Source organism: Lissotriton helveticus, chromosome 12 (genome assembly GCF_964261635.1).
Source record: "Lissotriton helveticus chromosome 12, aLisHel1.1, whole genome shotgun sequence".
In the NCBI taxonomy this organism is placed as follows: Eukaryota; Metazoa; Chordata; class Amphibia; order Caudata; family Salamandridae; genus Lissotriton; species Lissotriton helveticus.
In genome coordinates, this window is record NC_136073.1 from 663628763 (window position 1) to 663649167 (window position 20405).

Here is a 20405-nt window from a genome sequence, read left to right on the forward strand (position 1 = left end):
TGGTCCATGGTTAATTTCTAAACTTACATCTCAAAGAGGGTTATAAACGGACTGGAATCCATGTTATGTGTGCACAATTGTTGGAAATGTCCAACCTGCTCCATTTAGTTATGAGGAGCAGTGATAGGAACCTTTAGGCCTAGCCTTTGGCCCAGCATCAGTTTGGAGTATGGTCATTTTTGCGACATTTACCCACTTGCCTGTTGCTAGCATGCAAGCCTGGGCCCTCGGGCAACCTCTCTGAGGGGGTGCTTGCTGTACACTCTTTTTGGTAAGACAACCTTATGCTCTTTTCTATATCAACACATAGGGGCAGATTTACAAGCCCCTTGCGCCTCATTTACGCTGCCGTTGCGTCACTTTTGTGACGCGGCGGCGCAAATCCTACTCCATGGTGCGGGGTACTTACAACGTGACGCATCTGGGGGATGCGTCACGTTGTAATGCCCTGCGCCACATGTAGGCGTTCCTGTGCAGGGAGGGGGCGTTCCGGCGCAGGAACCCCTCCTAAAAGTGGCTGAGTGAAATCTACGAGTGAGTCACTTTTAGGCCCATGCTGCGTCAAAACCCTGCGCCTGCCTGAAGCAGGCGTAAGGATTGACGCAGCATTAACTAGATAGGGCCCCCAGAGCATTGCTGGGGCTGCGTCACGCTTGCGACGCAAATCCAGCAATGAGCCACTGTTTTTGCCCCATGGTGCGCCGCATTGTAAATGCGGCGCATCCATGATGGCGGAGCTGTGGCGCACAATAACTGGCGCATCCCTGCTGATATGCAGGGATGCGCCAGTTATTGTAAATCTGCCCCATAGTATATAGAAGATGGATACCAATGCATACTATATAAGGAAAAAATCAAGATAACAAGGCACTAGCGAGAATACATGTAATCCTTTCACATACATAATCATTGACATATATGTTATACAGCCTGACCATGTAATACAGGTAATTAAAATGAAATACTTCAAAATGGGTTTCCCTACCAGTCCATAGAACGCACAAAGCGTTCTCCCTTGTACCGCAGCCCTGACACCCCCCCCCCCCCCCCCCCCCCCCCACATATACCCTCTCGCCCTCCCCCAAAGGTACAAAAACAAGAAAAGAACACCTTAAAAGGGGTTCAGACCTTGGGGTCCTGTCCTCCGTTTTAGCAGCTTTTCTGACTAAGGTCGGTCCCCTCTAAAACTGGGTATTGACGACAAATCCTTCATTTTGTGAAAGTAAAGCTAACCCATTCCATGGAGGATTGTAATCCACCCGTCGAACTGCCTTCGCTGCGACATCACAATGTCAGAGTCACTTTCACTAAAGAAAACCTCATCAAGACACGGATTCTTCATGTAAACTTTGCGCGAGCCCAGACAGGACTGACTTTCAGGGGGGCACTGAAATGTCGGAAGGCAACGAATACCCAAGGGACTCACGGCGCTGTAGTCTTAATAGGCTGCTAGGCAGGAGTTGAAAAAGGGAAAGAGATTAGAAAAAACTCCCAGAATCTCATATGTCTTAAAGTCTCTAAAGATGAGAGGAAACACAAATCTCCCACTTTCCAGTTTGACATTATTGGCAAGTATGGAAATGCATATATTTTAAAGGCAAATATTTATCGTGTCTTATGCACAGATCTTCACATTCGGCCATGGTGTGCCATCCAGTGGTAAACGTCGGTAAAGCAGCTTTTCGGTTTCTTTTGGTCCAGAGGCAACTGCGGTGTGAGCTGAAAAGACCTGCTGTCTTCGGACAAAAAATTCTCCATGCAGAAGTGGTCGTGTATACTGCTACTCAGGGCTAATTCAATTCCCAGAATACTGCAGCAAGCAGGGCAGCTCAGTCTGTTAAGTGCATGGTGCGATGTTTTGCGAATAACCTGAGTGCAAGCACTTAATAGATACTTCAATTAGTAGTAAGCACTATAACACGTTATTAAAAGAGCAATTTTGCTAATGGCTCTGATCTCGGAGAGAATTAACGGGCAGAGAAATTTCCAGTGTTAGAAACCTTTGGCATTTGACTGTCTCATATTAGCTCGTGAGTGACTAGGCAGTAAGTAAACCTCTGCCTTTATTCACCCAATTTTACGTCTTTACAATGCAGTAAAAAATACTCCAGAGCCCTCATCTTCTCGACACAGCTTTGCTTTGGCCTGTACAGGCCATAGCCCTGTTCTTCCGAATGAGCCCATCTCCGTAGGGTTCCACCTGGTGTGCGACAGAGTTAGAATCAACACCCACCCCCAACCACCAATGTATCTGGATCGACATGAACGGAAAACTTGACATGACCGCCCAAGTCAATGCAGTTACTGCCTCATGCCTCCATGCTCCTAGATACTGAAAACGATATTCAAATGGCTCCCAATCAACACCTGAGAAAACGTCAACCATGCTCTTAGCACAAACAAGCTGGACTACGGAAAAGCCCTCTACGCTGGGATCCACAACCAACTTTTTCAGGAGGCTGCAGACTATCCAGAAGTCAACGAACAGAATCACTATAAATCTCCCACGAAGGTCAACACATCGCGCCTCACCTCAAGGAGCTACGACTGGTTACTCATACACAAATGAGCCCAAGTCAAACTTGTCACCCACACTTTCAAGCCACTACATGACTCTGGACCAGCATACCTCAACAATTTCTTATGCTTTCACAAACCTTACAGACACCTCCACTCATCAGGACTCCTACTCACACACCTCTCATGCATACAGAGCACTAGATGTGGCAGTCAGGCCTTCTCCTGCATCGCTCATTAAGTGGACCTGCCGCTAAACATCCGAGCCTTCGCCTCACATCTTGAAATCTGCAAGAAATCGAAGACCTGGCTTTTCGAGTAGTCTCTCTTGGCCCTAGGTTGGCTAGACTCACAGCTACACAGCATCAGGATACCCTCCCAGATGATAATGAGCTTTACAAATCACCATAACATAACAAAATCTAACATAACATAATAGTCCAGTCATCACATTAGACGCTCGGCAAGATGCCAAGATCCAGATTTCTCGATATTTGCTTCAGATATCCAGAAATCAGAGAACAGACAAGCTTCGAGCACTGCACATTTTCCTCTGCTTGTTCACTCATCCTTCCGCGGCAGCCAGGGCTTGTTTGGTCTCCTAGATTTAAAGAGAAAACAAACTTTTAGATTCATAAAAGTATTTTTTCAATCCACATGTTGCAAAGATCGCACAGAAAGAAGTTTCAATACTCTTGGTTGGTTGGGCAGGCTCTTCAAAAGTCTCAGAAGAAGCTGCTTTTGAATATAAGATAGTACAAAGACCTTCAAATGCAGCTTGAGTTTGCTTTCCTTTAATTGTATACATTACTCAGAAATAAATAGCCACCAGACATGCAGCAATAGCATGTAATCACATAGAAATGGAACTCTTTTGCAAGCAAATTATGAGACAATTGTGGTTTTCAGGATTTGTACAAGCTGCAGTAATCACTGTAATACGTATTACTTGTAATAAAAATTGAATTATTTAGCATTTTGCAGAATTGTACAATCAACATAGAGAACTATTGGAAGATGTTAAGTAAAGCATCATCATGAAAATGGTCTCTTTAATGCACATTTGTGTGCCCTGCAATTAAAGCACTCAAGGCAAGCGACTGGAGCAGCCATATGCTTACAACGAGTCTGGTAGGTAGAAGCCTGTCCTATTAGTGTTGGTCAAAACTTACTGAGCTATTGAACCCCTAATTGTATAGTATACGCTTATTCTTGGTATCACAAATATAACACTGCCTTCACATTATATTGTGTACCATTCCCACGTTTCTTATATTTGTGTTCATCGCCATGTAATCCTTCAGCAGTACTCCTTGACTTCTTGTCTTCACCACCACCTGAGATTGCCCACTTAAAATTAGTCCTTAACATTCAGTGAGCTTGCAGTGTTATCTGGTTCATGGGACAACAGGACATATGTCACAAAAATCACCAAGTTGCCCCTCAGCTCCCCATGACCAGCTCAATTGGCCTAACTTTCTTTCTCTCACAAACACACACAAACCACAAACACACACACGTACACACTAACGCACGCACGTACACAGACACAATCTTCCATCACACAAATTAGGTACAGCATAGGCAGAGCAAGCTTCACTTACAAAACCTTTACAATTATAGGATACAAATAGAGGGGTTGGGTGTACGTCAGGTGATGAAGTCCAAGAAGCCAATATTACGTTTTTCAAATGAGTCTTTATTTTCGATCAGTTAGTTCTCACAAAACTGTTGATTTCACGGTCAGCCAACGTGTTTCGTTCTCATGATGAGAACTTCGTCAGGGCTTAGTAGGCGAGTATCTTTTCGTTGAAGTTAGAGGTATACGTTGAGAATTATCGCACTCCACAAGTATACTGGGTGCAGTGTAGCCTAGGTGCAATGTGACCTTTCATGTTGCAATTGAAAAAAGTAATCCCTCAATCAAGTCGGTGTTCCAGGCCATTCCTCTGGAAGCACTCAGGATATCGCAGGGCCACAGTTGGCCTCAGTAACAAATCTCAGATTATTTCCAATCTGAGATTTGTTACTGTAATGACCTACTTCTCTGTATATTTTGGTGCTTCTGTCAGTCACCAGGCCATTACTTACCACATCCTTTCTCAGGCTCCAGAAAGATACCACATTTCACAATACTTACCCAAGAAAGGAATAAACACTGACAACATATAAGACCATTGCCGAGGAGCTCGCAAAGAACAACAAGTCACAACACCTCCCCATCCGAGAGAGTACACAGCGCATGCTCCTCCTAGCAATGTAATTTAGACATCCCTGATGGGAGCTGATTTCCCTCCCGTATCAACAATTACCCATTAGAGGGGAATCGCCCATCCCTCCGTAAGTACTTGGTAAAAAAGGGTCCCGGCCTTCCCTCACAAGGAATAAAGACAAATTATATGCTCTAGGGTTTCTTTATTACATGATAATAGGATGACAAAAGAAAGAAATAACTAAACATCACAGTAGCAATCACCAACACATACATATACATAGAACCTGAAAATAAAAGCATAGTTAGATACAATAAGTACACCTGGAACACCTCACCATAATCTTAGGCGTCTTGTCATCTGAAGAAGGGTCCGTCTCTCTTTCCCTCTCTGGTTGGGTCCGGACTCTCTGTTGCACAAACACAACTGCACGTCTGCACCGTGATGTATCACTAGACCGCCAAAACACCAGACCAGCATCTCAGCTCAGCATCTCAGAATCTCTCCCCTTTCGGACCCCGTTTCTCTAATATAGAACTCTATCCTCTATCGAAGCTTCTGGAAGAACCCGCCTACCTTTCTCACAAGATTCCTGTACCCTTCCACACCAGGCACCCAACAGCAGCTGGCCAAGCGTTTTGTTATGGCGCCAATGCGAAGAAGGCATATTCCTCCTGATAAAAACTGGTCTGCTCTGGTTCACTGCAGGTGAACAACACATGTAATCTCAAATATCACCTTTCACCTACAGAGGCTCAGAAGATGGCTGCAGTTTAGAATATGGAGTTGCTCAAGCATAGGCCTCTACTACTTGGGAAGCAGAATAATATTAGACCACGTCAGAGCCAATAGGCTAAAGTCATAATTCACCTAACTCAAATAACACTATGCACTTAATCCCTTAGTATCCACTATGGAGCACATGTGTGCACCATCACCAACAACTCTGCACCTCGACATCCCACACCTTCTATTCTTTAGCAAGATTATTCTAATGCAAGACCATCCTACATTAAGGCTAAAGTAACATAGCACACTAAAATCAGTACACAATGGTGGTGATCGAGGGTCATCACAGATCATCAGACCACTAAAGTAGCTCATTCACTACAGTTACTGAGGCCGACTGTGGGCCTGCTATATTCTGAGTGCTTCCAGAGGAATAGCCTGGAACACCGACTTGATTGAGGGATTACTTTTTTCAATTTAAACACGAGATTTCACATTGGACTTAGGCTACACTGCAACCAGTATACTTGTGGAGTGCGATAATTCTCAACGTATACCTCTAACTTAAATGAAAAGATACTCGCCTACTAAGCCCTGACAAAGTTCTCATCATGAGAACAAAATGTGTTGGCTGACTGTGAAATCACCAATTTTGTGAGAACTAATTGATTGAAAATAAAGACTCATTTGAAAAACTTAATATTGGCTTCTTGGACTCCATCACCTGACGCACACCCAACCCCTCTATTTGCTTAGGATCTGGTTTACAGAGGCATCACCTGAGGCTGGTGCAAGGACTTGTTGCGTAAGGAACCTGATACAATTGAAACTGATGTGAGGTGCAGAAACATTAGTCCACCGTCAAAGTATCTCTGTTAATCATAGGATACAGTTATGCTAGATGTCCTCATAGAAGCACCACATTAGAATCGGTAACTCTTTTCATGTACCACCCACCTGTGACACTTGCCTCAACTGCTATTGAGATAGACACAGTTACCTCCAAAAGACTGTTTCGGTCACTCTCTTCAAAAGACCACAAAAGAGAAATACAAACCTCACTAATACCAGCTGCAGAATAAGACCACATATTAAGAGTGCCCGAGTGTCCTAAAACAGATTTTCTCCTCATCAAAGCTTTACTTGGTAGATCTGCAAACACAACACAAAAACTAGATGACATAATGATGTTCCTTCATGAAATCTAAACTCATTGACTAAAGACTCTAACGAAACTCTAACCAAAGCCACATTAAAAATCTTACAAAAGTTCAGGTGATAATACCACAATTCTCTACCTTACAAACCTTCCGAAAACCTCAATTCTTTAGCTTACAAAAAGGTCTCTCATTCCCCCTATCAACCATGGCCCTGAAGAACTGTGCAAACATGGCCACGTTCCTGAACAACCAGCTGATAAATGGAGTATGAATAAGCCAGTGTAAGGAAATGCCTCTTTTTGCATGATCACCCCTAACGACTAATGGCTGCTGTTTTTTTTTACTCTGAGAGTGCACTGAAGCCTGCTAACAGGACCTCAGTGCCAGCGATCTGAACCCCAGAATTGTGTGCCTGATTGGTTTATACTGGGGGTCTCCAACCTTTCCAGTAATTGGATCTACTTCTGATCAGTAAAAATCGTCGAGAGCTACTGAAGGCCAAGTAATGTGCGCATTGTTACTAGACACCCCCTTCACCCAGCTTCATTGACTTTAAACCCAATGTCCATGGAGCCTGATACTATAGTTTGAACAAAATACTATTACGAGGGGTACTATGATACGGCTGCCATGTGTATCAGTGAGTGTATGGTATATGGCAGTAGTTCCCAAACTGTGCGCCGCGGCATCCCAGTGCGCCATCAGAAGTCACCAGGGGCGCCGGGCACTTCTTGGGAATGTGGGAAAGGTACTGCTTTAGTACCGTAACTTTAACCTAATGCTTTTCTTTCATTGGTGATGCAGACTGCCTTGCGTTTGTTTTCCCTGTGATTAATTCTTTTTCATACTTTAGCCCCCTTATAGAGTCATGCACTAACCTTTTTTGTAATGTGCATTTGCAGGCCCCGAGTAAACAATGTGTGAATGCCAGGTGGGGGAGTTACGGAAGCCGCACTGATCAGCGTAGGGATTGGTTTAGATGAGGTGTGAAGTGTGACAAAAAGCGTTTGGGCTTAGGCGGGACCAGGCACAATCAGGACAGTGATGCCGAGCAAGGGTTATTTCTGCCGTCAGCCAAGATTGCAATTCGAAAATCGGGTAAACATGATCATATGAAGCGAAGGCGTCAAATTATGATTAGCTGCAAGTGTTTCTGGAGTTTTGGACGGGTGGTTGTGATTTCTGGTTAACTGTGCTATGTACTTTGTATGCTTTACTTCCTGCCACTGAAAATACCATGTTCTCAGTTGGCTTTCCTTATTTTTCAAAGTGAAAAATCCAAACTGCTTATGCTCTATTTATTCAAAACGTTCACCATGCTGTGTGCACTGTAAAATGAAGCACAGCAATGCAGTGCTACATGCACGTTTGGAAACACCCACACACCCATTAAAATGGGCTTATCTAAACACATGGGTTTTTCAATGTAATTTTGGAGTAGCTAAAAAACTATTGAATGAAGGGCTGCGGCTATTATGCTTGAATTTTGTTTATTACAGCCTGGTTTCTCATTTATCACATTTCCTTCTTAATCACTGTAAATTTCAGGGCCTGTGGTCAGGCTTACATCACCCCACCTAAAAATAAATTGACATGATGGGAGCCGCGGCCAATGGCCAATTATGTCAAGGGAGCCACAGGTTGAAAAAGTCTGGGAACCACTGGTCTATGGGGATGTATGAACATGTGTATGAATGAATGGGATATATGTGTATAGGTGACTGGGAGCATCTGTCGTATGTACTTGTGGCACAGGACATACCTTTCGCAATACGTGGCAGTTACATATACAGCACAAACATACAACCATTTTTTTTTTACTGGAAGAAATGTAATGTACGGAAAAAGGTTCTACAAAAAGTTTCTAAATAAGGAACCTTTTTCTGTATTGATAGGACATTTTTCTGCAATATAATGTTTCCAATTTAAAAGAAAATTGCTATATTTTTCAGTTATAAGTATGGCAGCATATTTACCAGCCACTGTGAGCAAGATACCTGCTGTGTGTAAATGAGACACTTTGAAATGGGAGAAAATGTAACTGAAGAGTTAACTTTAGGTTTATATGCATTACACAAAACTTATCACTTTAATTTCCTCCCACTCAAAGGGTCTTTACAAACAGCAGGCATATTACTCACAATGAAATGTTGACATTGTGCCATATTTAAAACAGGAAAATACAGACTTTTTTTTTTAAAGGTGAGGAATTTAAAGCGAAGAAACATGGTTCATAAAACATTAGGACATAATTGGCTTCATTTAAAATAGAGAAAAACATTGACAATGTTTCATAGAAACCTTTTTCTTCACTTTACATTTTTCCCATTTAAAAGAAATTGACTACATTTTTAAATTGTAAATATGGCAATGTCTACCAGCTACTGGGAGCAAGATGCCTGCTGTTCATAAAAGTGACAAGTTTAAAAGGATGAAAATTAAAATGAAGAGTTAACTTACTCATTAAGTAAACTCTTTATTTTAATTTTCTCTTATTTAAAAGCATTCAGAAATATAATTTTGTTCTCATGCTCCAATATTGAGTTTAGAACCACTTCTACTTAAGATTTAAACATCTGAGTGCTTCAGTTCTGAACCTCTGTGACCCACACGGGTCATACATCTGAGTGGAGCCCTGCTCATTATCAGGCTCTGCTTTCTGCAGTCTGATAATAATGTAAAATACAGATAGCCCTTCCTTAACTGTGAAAGGAAAACCTAACACTTATTTATTGAAGTTTTTAGTTAAAAATGAACTCAAAGCTGTAAGCTACTATGAAAGTTACTGGGAGCTACTGGTAGCTCACGATCGACTGGTGGGAGACACCAACAGAAAGAAAGAACACAAATTACTCTTTTATTGAGTCTGGGCTACTTAAACAGTATTATCAACAATGGCCTGCACCTCATGTCAAGGCGGGGGGAATTGGTACCTCCGGGGACAAATCCCTATGAGAACGGCGATCAGTTACAGGAGACAGATAGCGTGACACTTCAGGAGGCAGACGTGACAATCCTCAGTCTTTCTGCAATTCCCAGCAGCAATTTTTGAGTGACATAGCAGAAAAACACAAGAAAAACAGTAAATTCATATAAGCCTCAGAAAACGTGCACACCTGTCTACCATTTCTGCTAGCTATACCTGAATCTGTTGTATGAAAAAGCACACACTCCAGCATCACACTTAGCCAGCCTAACCTGGACAAGCACACTGCATGCCTAACTTCCATCAAGGAGCACCTCTAAAGTGGGATTAGCATTGGTAGAACGAATAAGACCCTACCCTGCTCAAGCACCGGCATATGGCTCATGGGAGACTGGCAATGAAAGCACCTGGGCGCTCAGCCACAAGCACCACACCTTCCCCTACTTCGCAACACACTGCCAAAAGGACAAACAAAAATCTGGAGGGACAGTGAAAAGAATTCCGATGTATGCATCATGTGCAGGAATGCTCCTGGCCTGCCCACAACCAGAACACAATCAGACTGGAGACAAAGAAGTGCATACAAGGAAAAACAAAGCAACAAATCTTTTCAATTTAAGCACCCAGGATCTTGAGCAATATCACTATATTCATTAGGACTATTCCACTCCTTTTCCAGTTTAGAAAAGAGCTGAGGAGACACCTTTTTAAAGAGGATTGATAGAGATTTGAATGCAATGTTAAAAGAAACCCACAATATTATTTTTCAAGCTCACCCTTCTCTGGTTGACAAGAGAGATGGTATTGCCTCAACATGGACAGCACTGAAGAAACATGGTCAACAAATGTATGACGTTACAACGCAAACATTTACAACGCATGCCTTTACAATGCAGTTTTTACATCACAACATCCATCACAACGCATGATTTTACATTGCATGTTATCACAACGCATTTTTAAAAACTACACTTACAATGCATTCCATTACATCGCACTATACCATTAGAAGGCATACCATTACATTGCATCTAAGGTAAGTGTTGGATAGTGTAGGGGTAAAAATTACTATTCCCACTCCAGTGAGTGCAAAAGTAGGGAAAGTGTTGGATAGTGTAAGGGTAAAAACTATGCGTTATAATGGTATGCGTTGTAATGGTAGGCTTTGTAGTGACATGCGTTGTAATGACATGCGTTTTAGTGACATGCGATGTAATGGCATGCGATGTAAAGGATGTTGCGTTGTAATGACAGCGTTTTAAAGGTAGTGCACTGTAATGACTGCGTTGTAAAGGTTTCTCATGGTCAATGAGGCGCAGAGAAAAAATTAGAATGTTGTCCAGGTATATTGGTTCAAGATACCTGAATTTTTCCAACTCTGCTGAGACATTGCACAACTGACAGGGCATAACTAAACATGCTAAACCCCCAAAATGGAGTAAGGAAGGCAGTCTTCCCCACATCTCCAGATCTTTTTCTAAGCAGACGGCGAACACACCCTAGATGGAGTTTAGTGAATATAGTAGCACCCACAAACTATTCAGGAGGTCCTTAATTAAGGGCAATGGATATCCTTCATTTTCTGTGACCTGTTTGAACCCGCTATAATCAATGCAGGATCAGGATTCATTTGATTTCTTTGGAACAAAAACAATAAAGGTCTTACTTGGGAAAAAAATCAGACCATTTACCCATTTTGCAAATACCCTTTAATATTCTCTTTTTCTGTCAATGAATATATCATGCCAAATGGTATCTGAGCTTCATATTTAGTAAGCATGGCACAATCAAACTCTCTAGGTGGTTTCAAATGTGTAGGCGTTTCAGCAATATCTGCATAGTTTTGATCATGTGCAAGAAACAGTGTTCCAGAGACGAGACATTGATAGCATTCTTCTCCTCAGTCAAGATTTCTTCAAAAGAAGCAATAAACTCCTAAAGAAATGCCACGCTCACGGCAAAATTGAGACAACATGGAAATTGTTCTTGTTGCTCAGTTTATCTACTGGTTATGACTGAGTTGCCATGAGAACCCAAATATAACTGAATAATTAGGGGAAGGGATAGTATCAGAGGATAATGTTTAGGTGTGATCTGAGAAAGAAACCATCACATACATTGCCTTTTCTTTATTTAGTTAGATACTGAAGGTGTTTGTCAACAGTCTGTATGTACTACAGCACATTCTTTTAAATTTAGGGATGAAGCCTTTTGAACACATTCTTCATGAACATAGATTTCAAAAGCATTGCAATCAAGCAGTGCTTGAACTTGAACCACAAATCCACCCCCCGAATGAGAAGAGACTGGCAGAAGGAGTAATTGACAGCTGGACTATCTAGAAGAACATCTAACACAAAGGAGCAATTGAACACCTGCCTCTTTCTCCCTTATAAGGTTTCTAGCATGTGTCATATTCATTGGCTAGACAAACAGGCCAGCTCTGACCAAGTAACCCCATGCCCGCAGTGCAGGCTTAGGTCAGCTCTTCTCCTAGTGGGTCAAACCAGTATTGGGTCTTATTTAAAGGCTGGACAATCAGCAGAAATGGGATTCATTCATCAAAGTGGAGATGTTATGACTGCGTCCGAAAACATGTGATCTCCGGGTTCTTTTCATCGGGAAGGTCTCAGCATCAAACTGATGAAAAAGGGTCACATAAGATAGTGCATTAGCATTCCCTTGCCACACAGTCTCTGTTAAGCGAATAATTATCTTGCAGGCCTATTGAACCTCTTCTCAAATAAACCCAGGAAGGCAGCATAAATATCCAGCAGGATCTAGCTCTGCAACTGATGGAAGAGCGTAAGCCAAGGCGGGGAGAGATTGCCAATAAGGTATCCTACCTTGGAGTGGTTAGAAACAAACTGAGGTTGGGGAAAGGTAATGTGGACCAAAAAAAGACTACAGAAAGTTTGAATCTCCAGAAAATCGAATAGTATGGACTAACCAATATCACAAGCAGCTAGAGTTTGCCTGATAACGTCACTCTTGCTTCCTAGCTTTTTCAATTCTTGAGCTTGTTGCTGTAGGGCTGGTGCAAGGTCCTGCACACAATCCATATCACTATTGTGGTCCAGAAGTCATTGGTGTTAATAGCTGGAGGTAATGGTCCCATTGTCCTCTCCTGTTGAGTCTGACAGAAGACGACTCTTTGCTGTACCGACTGTGTTGGTTAACACTTAGGGATTTCACATTGAGGCTACAGGAGTCTCCTTGAAGGATCGCTGCTTGAAGGATAACGCTGTGCAGCCTAAAATACGCACCAGTCTGACAAGATAGCCAAAGTTAGGATGTGTTGATAATATTTGCACTCCCAAAATCCAGACTGAAGTAGATAATCAGCGGATCTATCGAAAGAATGATTGTAGCAGATGGTGCAAGGTTGCAGGGGATGAAGCAAGGATTCTAAAAGATGAAGCAGGATTCCAGGAGATGTAACAGAATTTCAGGGGAGCTAAGGAGCAACAGCTGATACGGTGTATATTTCTCTTTGAGGAGGGAGAATGGGGAAAAATGTCAAGAGTGGCTTACGGAGAGAGAAGCGTACCCAGACTGGGACAAACATAGGAGTCTGTCTCCAGAGCCATGCATAGGACAGGAAGACTGTTGCAATCTGTGAGCAAATGCCAGAGTGAGATCCATCTTAACTGCATATCACTAGAAGCAATTTGACAAACAAGATACATTAGATGGTTATGTTCCGATGCATCAGTCATCATGTTAGCAGTTGCGTTGTTCAGGTATCAGAGACCTTATGGGCTCCACTGTTTACATGAGGGGGTCACTTCCTGTACCATTCAAGGGCTTTGCATACTCTTGAATGTTTTAAAATTCACGAAAGTCATTGAATAAGTTTAAAACTATAATCTAGTTATCTGAGCAGCTTGTAAACAAACTCTGATGAAGACTAGAGGAAGTCTACAATCCTTCTGGTTTGACGTCATTCCATGGTGCTTTTTGAGATATCATCTCTAGAAATAGATGATTCCATCTCACACTTTTGGCTTACCGGATGATGAGTGCATTATATATAAATAATGTTTTTGAAAAAGCACTTTATAGACTAAATAAATACAAATTTATGATAAATACTCGTGCTACATTTTGCTGGTCCCTTTTAAAGAACTGAGCTTACTTATATTCATTCACCTGTATTGCACTCAGTAACTATGTGTATCAGAAGTAGGGCAATGGCAGTGGTATTCTATTTGAAAATATTTCCAAATGCTGTTGTGCATCTCGAATACCTTGAAAAAGTAAGTAGGCAACTCTACATGGACATGTTCTGAACATAGAATATTTCCACATGTAAAAAAAAAAGACATTTAGATCCATTAGACGTTTAATACTAAGTTCCATGTGTGGTGTAGTCATAGGTGGGTACCCAGGCTAGGGAGGACGCTACAACTGGCGACGAGTTAGGGGATAAGTAATCCAAAGATCGTCAGTGCTCTCCCAGAGAGTTTGCCACGGTACAAGGTAACTGCTTGTGTGTGCTGGGCAATGTTTGTTGCAGTCGAAGTACGGAACTGATGCTTAACACATGTGGAGTCAAAGTGCAACTCCAGCTGCTGTAGAGAAGTTGAAAAAAATGAAAGCATTGCAAAGAAATCTACATATCGGCGACCGGGAACCTGCTGGTCTGACCATACATAAAGGTACGTAGGTAGGTGTGGCAGGGTATGCTCAGACGTGAGTCCCTTGTTCACTTGGCCACTGGATTCAAGATAGCCTGGCTGATGAGGATTATGAATCCGAAACCGGTCCCAGGATGCTTGTTTCCGGTCCAGGGAAGACATGGCTTGGCAGTTCGGGCTGGACTGTTCCCATGAGGCACAGGGTCAGACTGATTTGCATATAGCCATGTCTGAACTGGGGTGGCTGAGTGAACTAAAGAATGGTGATGGATTAAACCCAGATCAGTTGACTGGGGGTGAGTGTTTGATTTGTTCAAACGCTCCGTCCATCATCCCCTTTTGTATCACTACACTGCTACGCAAGATACAGTCATACATAATCCAGAGCGTTAATGCTGAAAGCAGATACAACCCGGTTTGCAAAGAGCAGCAAATAGTTACAGCAAATTGCAAGATAACACCGCGATTAGAAGTGCTGTGGGGCAGAGATCAACTACGTGTCAGACAATAAACCGAGATGCCAAAGAATAAAATAGTTATCTACTCACCTGAGTAAAGTGAGCAGGTACGACCTCGGTGCCAGGCGCTGCATCCCAGATCAAGCACAGGGATTGTGTTTGACAATTGAGGGGCAAGATGGCGGCCGTGGGGTCGGCTGTGTGAGCTGGAGTTCTCTCGTCCGAATGAACCACCCCTCCTGAAGTAGCATCTGTGGGCTATCTCTCCTCACAAGTCGGGATAAGCATTGAACAAGCGGCATGCTTAGAGCCATTACCTACTTATCGAATCCGGAATTCTGCAGTAAGCATCGGCTTTGGCGTTCTTCAGCCCAGTATCTAGCTTTGGTGTGTCAGCGCTCCGCCTTTGATGTACGCGGTGTATGCGGCTTCTGGAGGCATTGGAGTGGAACTATGGCTCCCAAGATCATTTCTAAGGCGGCATTGGCAGCAAGGGCCCGTTCCGCGGCAGCCGCTGCTGCCGCGACATCAGTAAACAGTCCAGAGGTCATGAATGATCCTGGAAACATCTCTCAGGTGGGGCGGAGCAGCGAGAAAGTGGCTGGAGATGGAGGTGCAGTTCGCAATCGCTTTGGTTCCAAAGGAGGCGGTAAGACGGCTCTTTTCAAGCATGCTAATGCAAAGTTAAAAGTTCCTGTTGTAGCAGTTTGCCAAGCGCCTGTAGGTCCTGTGAAGGTCATCGAGGAAATAGGGGGGGTCCCACCAACTTTGGACTCTGCATTCGTTTCCGCGATAAAAGCGATCTCCCCACATGATAAGACTGGCAAGAAATTTCTGGTTGAGCAACAGGAGGCTATCTCGAACTGCCCGACGCTGAGCCCTCAGAAAGAGGATTCGGTCCAAGATCAAGCATCCCAGTGAATGGAACTCTGGGAACTGTAGTCCAGACAGTTGATACAATCCTAAGTTCTCTGGGCACTCCCTCCGTAGCCAGAACTTCTGTTCTTAAGGCAATTGATGGTATTACTTACTGTGCAGTTGATGGAAATGAGTCCTCAAAAGAGATTGAAGGCGACAAATTATTTTCTCTCTCAGAGCACACGGGCTCATCTCAAGATGGGGATGAGCATGACCCTGAATGGACGGATGATGGTAGCGACATTGGGGATTGGCGGCAGAATGACGTCTTGAGTGAGGAGGCGTCTCCCCGGCACCACCACACAGTTCGCAAGGTGGATGGTCAGAATGCTCGGGATCCTGTGAGAGAGGGCCCTGAGGCGCATGGGCTTTCATTTACTGATAACTCTTTCACTGCCTTGCATGGCTCAGGGGCGGGCAAGCTAGCCGCAGCTTCTATAACACAGTATAATCAGTCTGATTTGCCACCCTCTGAGATTACACTTACGCTTATCTATGAGACGATCATCGCGCATCGCGAGGAGTCGCGACAGGAGAACGTCCGTACTCAGGGGGCTTGTCGTAGAGTTCAGCACTCCATTCGTAGAGTTGCAAAAACATGTACAGATATTGCAGCTAGAATCAGAGAGGCTGAAGACAGGATCTCCAATCTCGAGGATGCCTTAGCAGCGCAGAAGTGTGCAACTGACTTGATTGGTGCGCAGAAAGAAGACATCTTATGGAAGCTTACCGACTTGGAAAATAGGGCCAGAAGGAACAATATTAGGATCCTTGGGGTTCCGGGAGGTCGTGAAGGAGGTGATGTGAGGCAATTCGTGGTGGAGCTGTTTGGCCAGGCATTCCCGGAAGTTACACAGTGGGACTGGCAGCAGGAGGTCCTGCGTGCTCATCGATTTCCCTTTAAACTGAGGCAAAAGTCTGGGACTTCAAGGGACAAACCTCGTGCTATATTGATATGCCTCAACAACTTTCTAGCGAGGGAAAAGATATATGACATAGCTAGACCCGACAGAAAAAGGCAGGGAAAAGATTGTGATTTCTTTGTCTGACCGGACTTCTGTCCAGCCACAGTGGAGCGGAGGTGGCAGCTCCGCCATCTGATCTCCCCATTCCAGGCGAAGGGCGCACAGCCTTTCTGCTTTTTCCCTCCAAGTTGAAAATCATTTTTCATGGGCAGACAAGACTTTTTCTAACTGAAATTCAGGCCAAGGAATTTCTTGCCACGATATAGATGAAGAGGGGGTAGCCTTTTAGAGGTGCTTAGTCTGCTAGCTAAGGTTGGAGACGGGGAAAGCGCAAGTTGGATTGCAGGGGGTTAGTACCCCTATTTTATTTTCCTTTTTTTCAATTCTCTTCTTGTTTTTCTTGCGAATGCTTTAGTCTCTAGCCCTTAGTGTTTGTTTTGAGGGGGTGAGGGAATCCGGGTGGGAGGGTGCAACAGCTCTCCCCATCACAAGGACCTTGGTCATGTTGCCACTTAAGGGTGTTGTAAGGGATGGGTGGGTGAAGGGGGGGGGGCAGGGTTTGGGGCATTAGGTGGGGGGGAGGTGGGGTTGCGAAGGGGCACGGTTAAGTAGGGATTTGAAAGGTATTGCAGTACTGGCTTCAAATTTAGATCAATGTTGTTATATATTTGTTCTTAAGTCTATACATTTGGAAAAGTTGCAAATGAGGTGGTACTTTTTTGGTTTCGATGGGGCAGGATAAACTTATCTTAGGTACATGGAATATCTGTGATCTTAATGACTCCAAAAAGCGGGCATTATTTTCTACAATTGTACATACTATGCGTCTAGATGTATTATGTATACAGGAGACCCACATACCTTGGGGGAGGCGTGATTGTCTGATACTGCCTGGGTATGATTTGATAGCATGCTCTAAGCAGACCTCTATGATTAGAGGAGTGGCCATCCTCCTGAAGCGAGGTGTAGGGGTCTGCAAAAGGGTTCGAGAAGATCGAATGGGGAGGTGCACCATAGCAGAGCTTTTAGTTGGTGGGAGGCCATTAACCATTTGTACAGTCTATGGTCCAAATATAGATGATTCTGAAGTATTTAAGTGTTTAAATGTAGAATTGGCCACTTGGCCTAGTCCACTTTTCGTATGTGGGGCTATGAACATAAATATAGCTAGCGATTTTAATTTGGTAGGGGATGGCAATTACTGTGGCAGGAAATCCAAAGTATTCAAGGCCCTTCAAACATTATTACAAGAACATGGGGCTATAACAAATTGGTTAGGCTCGATTATTTCTTCGTGTCAGAACAGCTTGCTGATGTCTCCTCCATCTCTGTCCATCCCCGGATTTTATCCAACCACAATCCATTGATAGTTGAATGTCCTTGGTCTCGCGCCAGAAAGTCCCCTCGTGATGAGACCTTCCAAGCACATATAAAAAAATGGATAGTGGAATTTTTAGATATCAACAGGGATTCGGCGCCTGACAGAGTGGTCTGGGACGCTTTAAAGGCTGAAGAGACCAAAAGCTTCACCTCATTTAGGTGGAAGACAGAACAAGAGCAGGTTAAGAGTTGTATGGAGCAACTTAGGTCTGCAGAATCAGAGTTAGCTTTTAAAATCAAGCATGGCCACAATATAGAGGAGTGCCAGCAGGCGGTTGCTATAATAAAAGCCAAACTTGTGGAGTTCTTTGGTCAGGACCTTGCTACTAAGTACCTCCAATACCGAACAATGATGTTTGAGTACGGTGAAAACTCTGGCAGGGTACTGGCTAAGAGGCTCCATCAGAGAAGTGTACAGAGCCGTGTTATTAAAATTCAAGACGAAATGGAAATTCAAGATGAAATGGGAACTGTGCCGGATACTCAGGAGGGTGTGAATGGGGTGTTTTTAAAATACTACGCCAAATTATATACCGAAGATACTGTGAGTGCTCAGGTAGAGTCAGAGATTGAGGATTTTTTTATCTGGAGTAGATACCTCCAAGATCTCCCATAAGCAGAATGAATTACTATCGGCTCCTATTCTTTGGGAGGAGGTTGAGACTGCCGTTAAGGCCCTAGCTAACGGCAAGCCAGTGGCCCAAATGCTGTGCCCTTGGAGTTTTACAAGACATTCTTAGGGGAGATTCGGCAGGATCTCCTTATGGTGCGTAGGGCCGCACAGAAAGGTATCGTACCGGACTCATGGCGACAGGCTACTACCGTTCTGTTTAAAAAGAAGGGTAAGACGGAGCTGAGCCCCTCATCTTTCCGTCCAATTTCACTTATTAATAGTGATTCTAAAAAATGTTCTAAAATTTTAGCATCTAGACTAGTCCAGGTGATCGTCCCACTGTTCTCTCTGCGTCAACACAGATTCATTGCGGGGCGGGACACCGCAGATCATGTCCGGCGTGTCATTGCCCTATTGGACTGGGCACAGGTCACGGCCTCTCCCCTCGGGGTGATCCGGTTGGACGCCGAGAAGGTGTTCGACAGGGTCTCCTGGGGGTTCTTGTGGGCCGTGCTTCGGTGGAAGGGTTCAGCACTGAATTTATTCAGGCAATTCAGGCATTGTATTCCTCCCCAAAAGCTGCGCTTCGCATCTCTGGCCAACAGACTGGTTATTTTAATATAAGTAGGGGAACTTGGCAAGAGTGCCCGTGTTCGCCCTTGTTGTTTGCCCTCTACATTGATCCATTCCTGAGTAAAATTGAAGGTCATCAGAGTATAGCACCGGTAAGGGTTGGCAATACAGAGTACCAGGCTTTGGCTTATGCAGACAATATTGTTGTTTTAACATCAGATGTTTCCTCTGCATTTAGGGTACTTAAGGCGTCCGCAGAACAGTTTGGTTCAGTGTCAGGGTACAAGTTAAATGTCACCAAAACTCAGGTTATTCAAACGCCAGATATGCAATGCTCAGAGGCTCCAGTTGTCACTGAAGCAACGTATCTTGGGGTTAGAACAAGTGCTGCAGTTGAAATTATTCCGGATTTTAATATCCTTCCGGTAGTGGAGGCGGTAAATATTAAATTAGAACGGTTCGACCACCTACACCTCTCCCTTTATGGACGTTGCAGGGTCCTTGAAATGTTAGTACTCCCGAAGTTTTTATACCTTTTTAGAACTATCACAAAGCAGCTTGATAAAAGCTGATAGGATTTGCTACAGGTTTCTGTGGAGGTATAGGTATTCCCGTAGGGCAGCCAAGTGGATGTGCCTTCCTCGGGATCGAGGAGGCTGCTCTGTACCAAATTTGGTATTGCATTATTGGTCGGTGATGGCCCAATCTCTGGGAGTGCCATTGTTAGGGGATAATGTCAAGGTGCCATTGTGCAATCGACCTACTATTTTTGAGATTGGCTTAGGCACTGCGGCTAAGGGTATTCTGCTGGAGGTTCTTGAGACAAGTTACTTTAAGAGAACTAGATTCAAGGTAATTATAGCTATGTTTTTAATCTGGCAAAAAATTAGGCGGAAACTGTCTATTCCTAACCTTAATATATACACCCCCTTCAAAGCTGCCCGACTCCTACCCTGCATATTTCAGGATCAGAAAATGTTTAGATGGCAAGCGCAGGGTTTGCGGGCCATAGGGGATTTAGTGGGGGATGGACATTTATTACCCTATACCTCTTTGAAGGACACATTTCAGTTGCTTCCCCATGATTTTTTTAAATATCTCCAGGTTCAAAGTTTTGTGCATAAACACTTGGATGGAGCATCCTAAATGTTTGAAAAATTACCCATATTTGAATTAATTCAAAAAAGAGCCAGAATAGGATTGTTATATCGGTATTTAGGGGCCGATTATGATCACGGACGGACGAGGAGGAGGGAACGTCCGCATAGGCTGCGGCGTTCCCTCCTGTGCGATTAGGATGTGACCGCCACCCT

At 43.7% G+C, this 20405-nt stretch overlaps 1 protein-coding gene across 4 annotated transcripts in view; it reads right to left on the reverse strand.

Annotated features, from left to right (window-relative positions):
* Positions 1-868: 868 nt before the first annotated feature.
* Positions 869-20405, reverse strand: part of LOC144799917 (anoctamin-10-like) — a 394459-nt gene continuing 374922 nt past the window's right edge. For 3 of the 4 annotated variants that reach the window (XM_078671539.1, XM_078671538.1, XM_078671536.1), the window contains one exon: positions 1056-3118. In XM_078671539.1, the coding sequence (XP_078527665.1) occupies positions 3083-3118 (36 nt within the window). In that variant the 3' untranslated portion in view covers positions 1056-3082. Of the gene's footprint in view, positions 3119-20405 lie in introns of all 4 variants that reach the window. The other variant, XM_078671537.1, reaches the window with a different exon arrangement.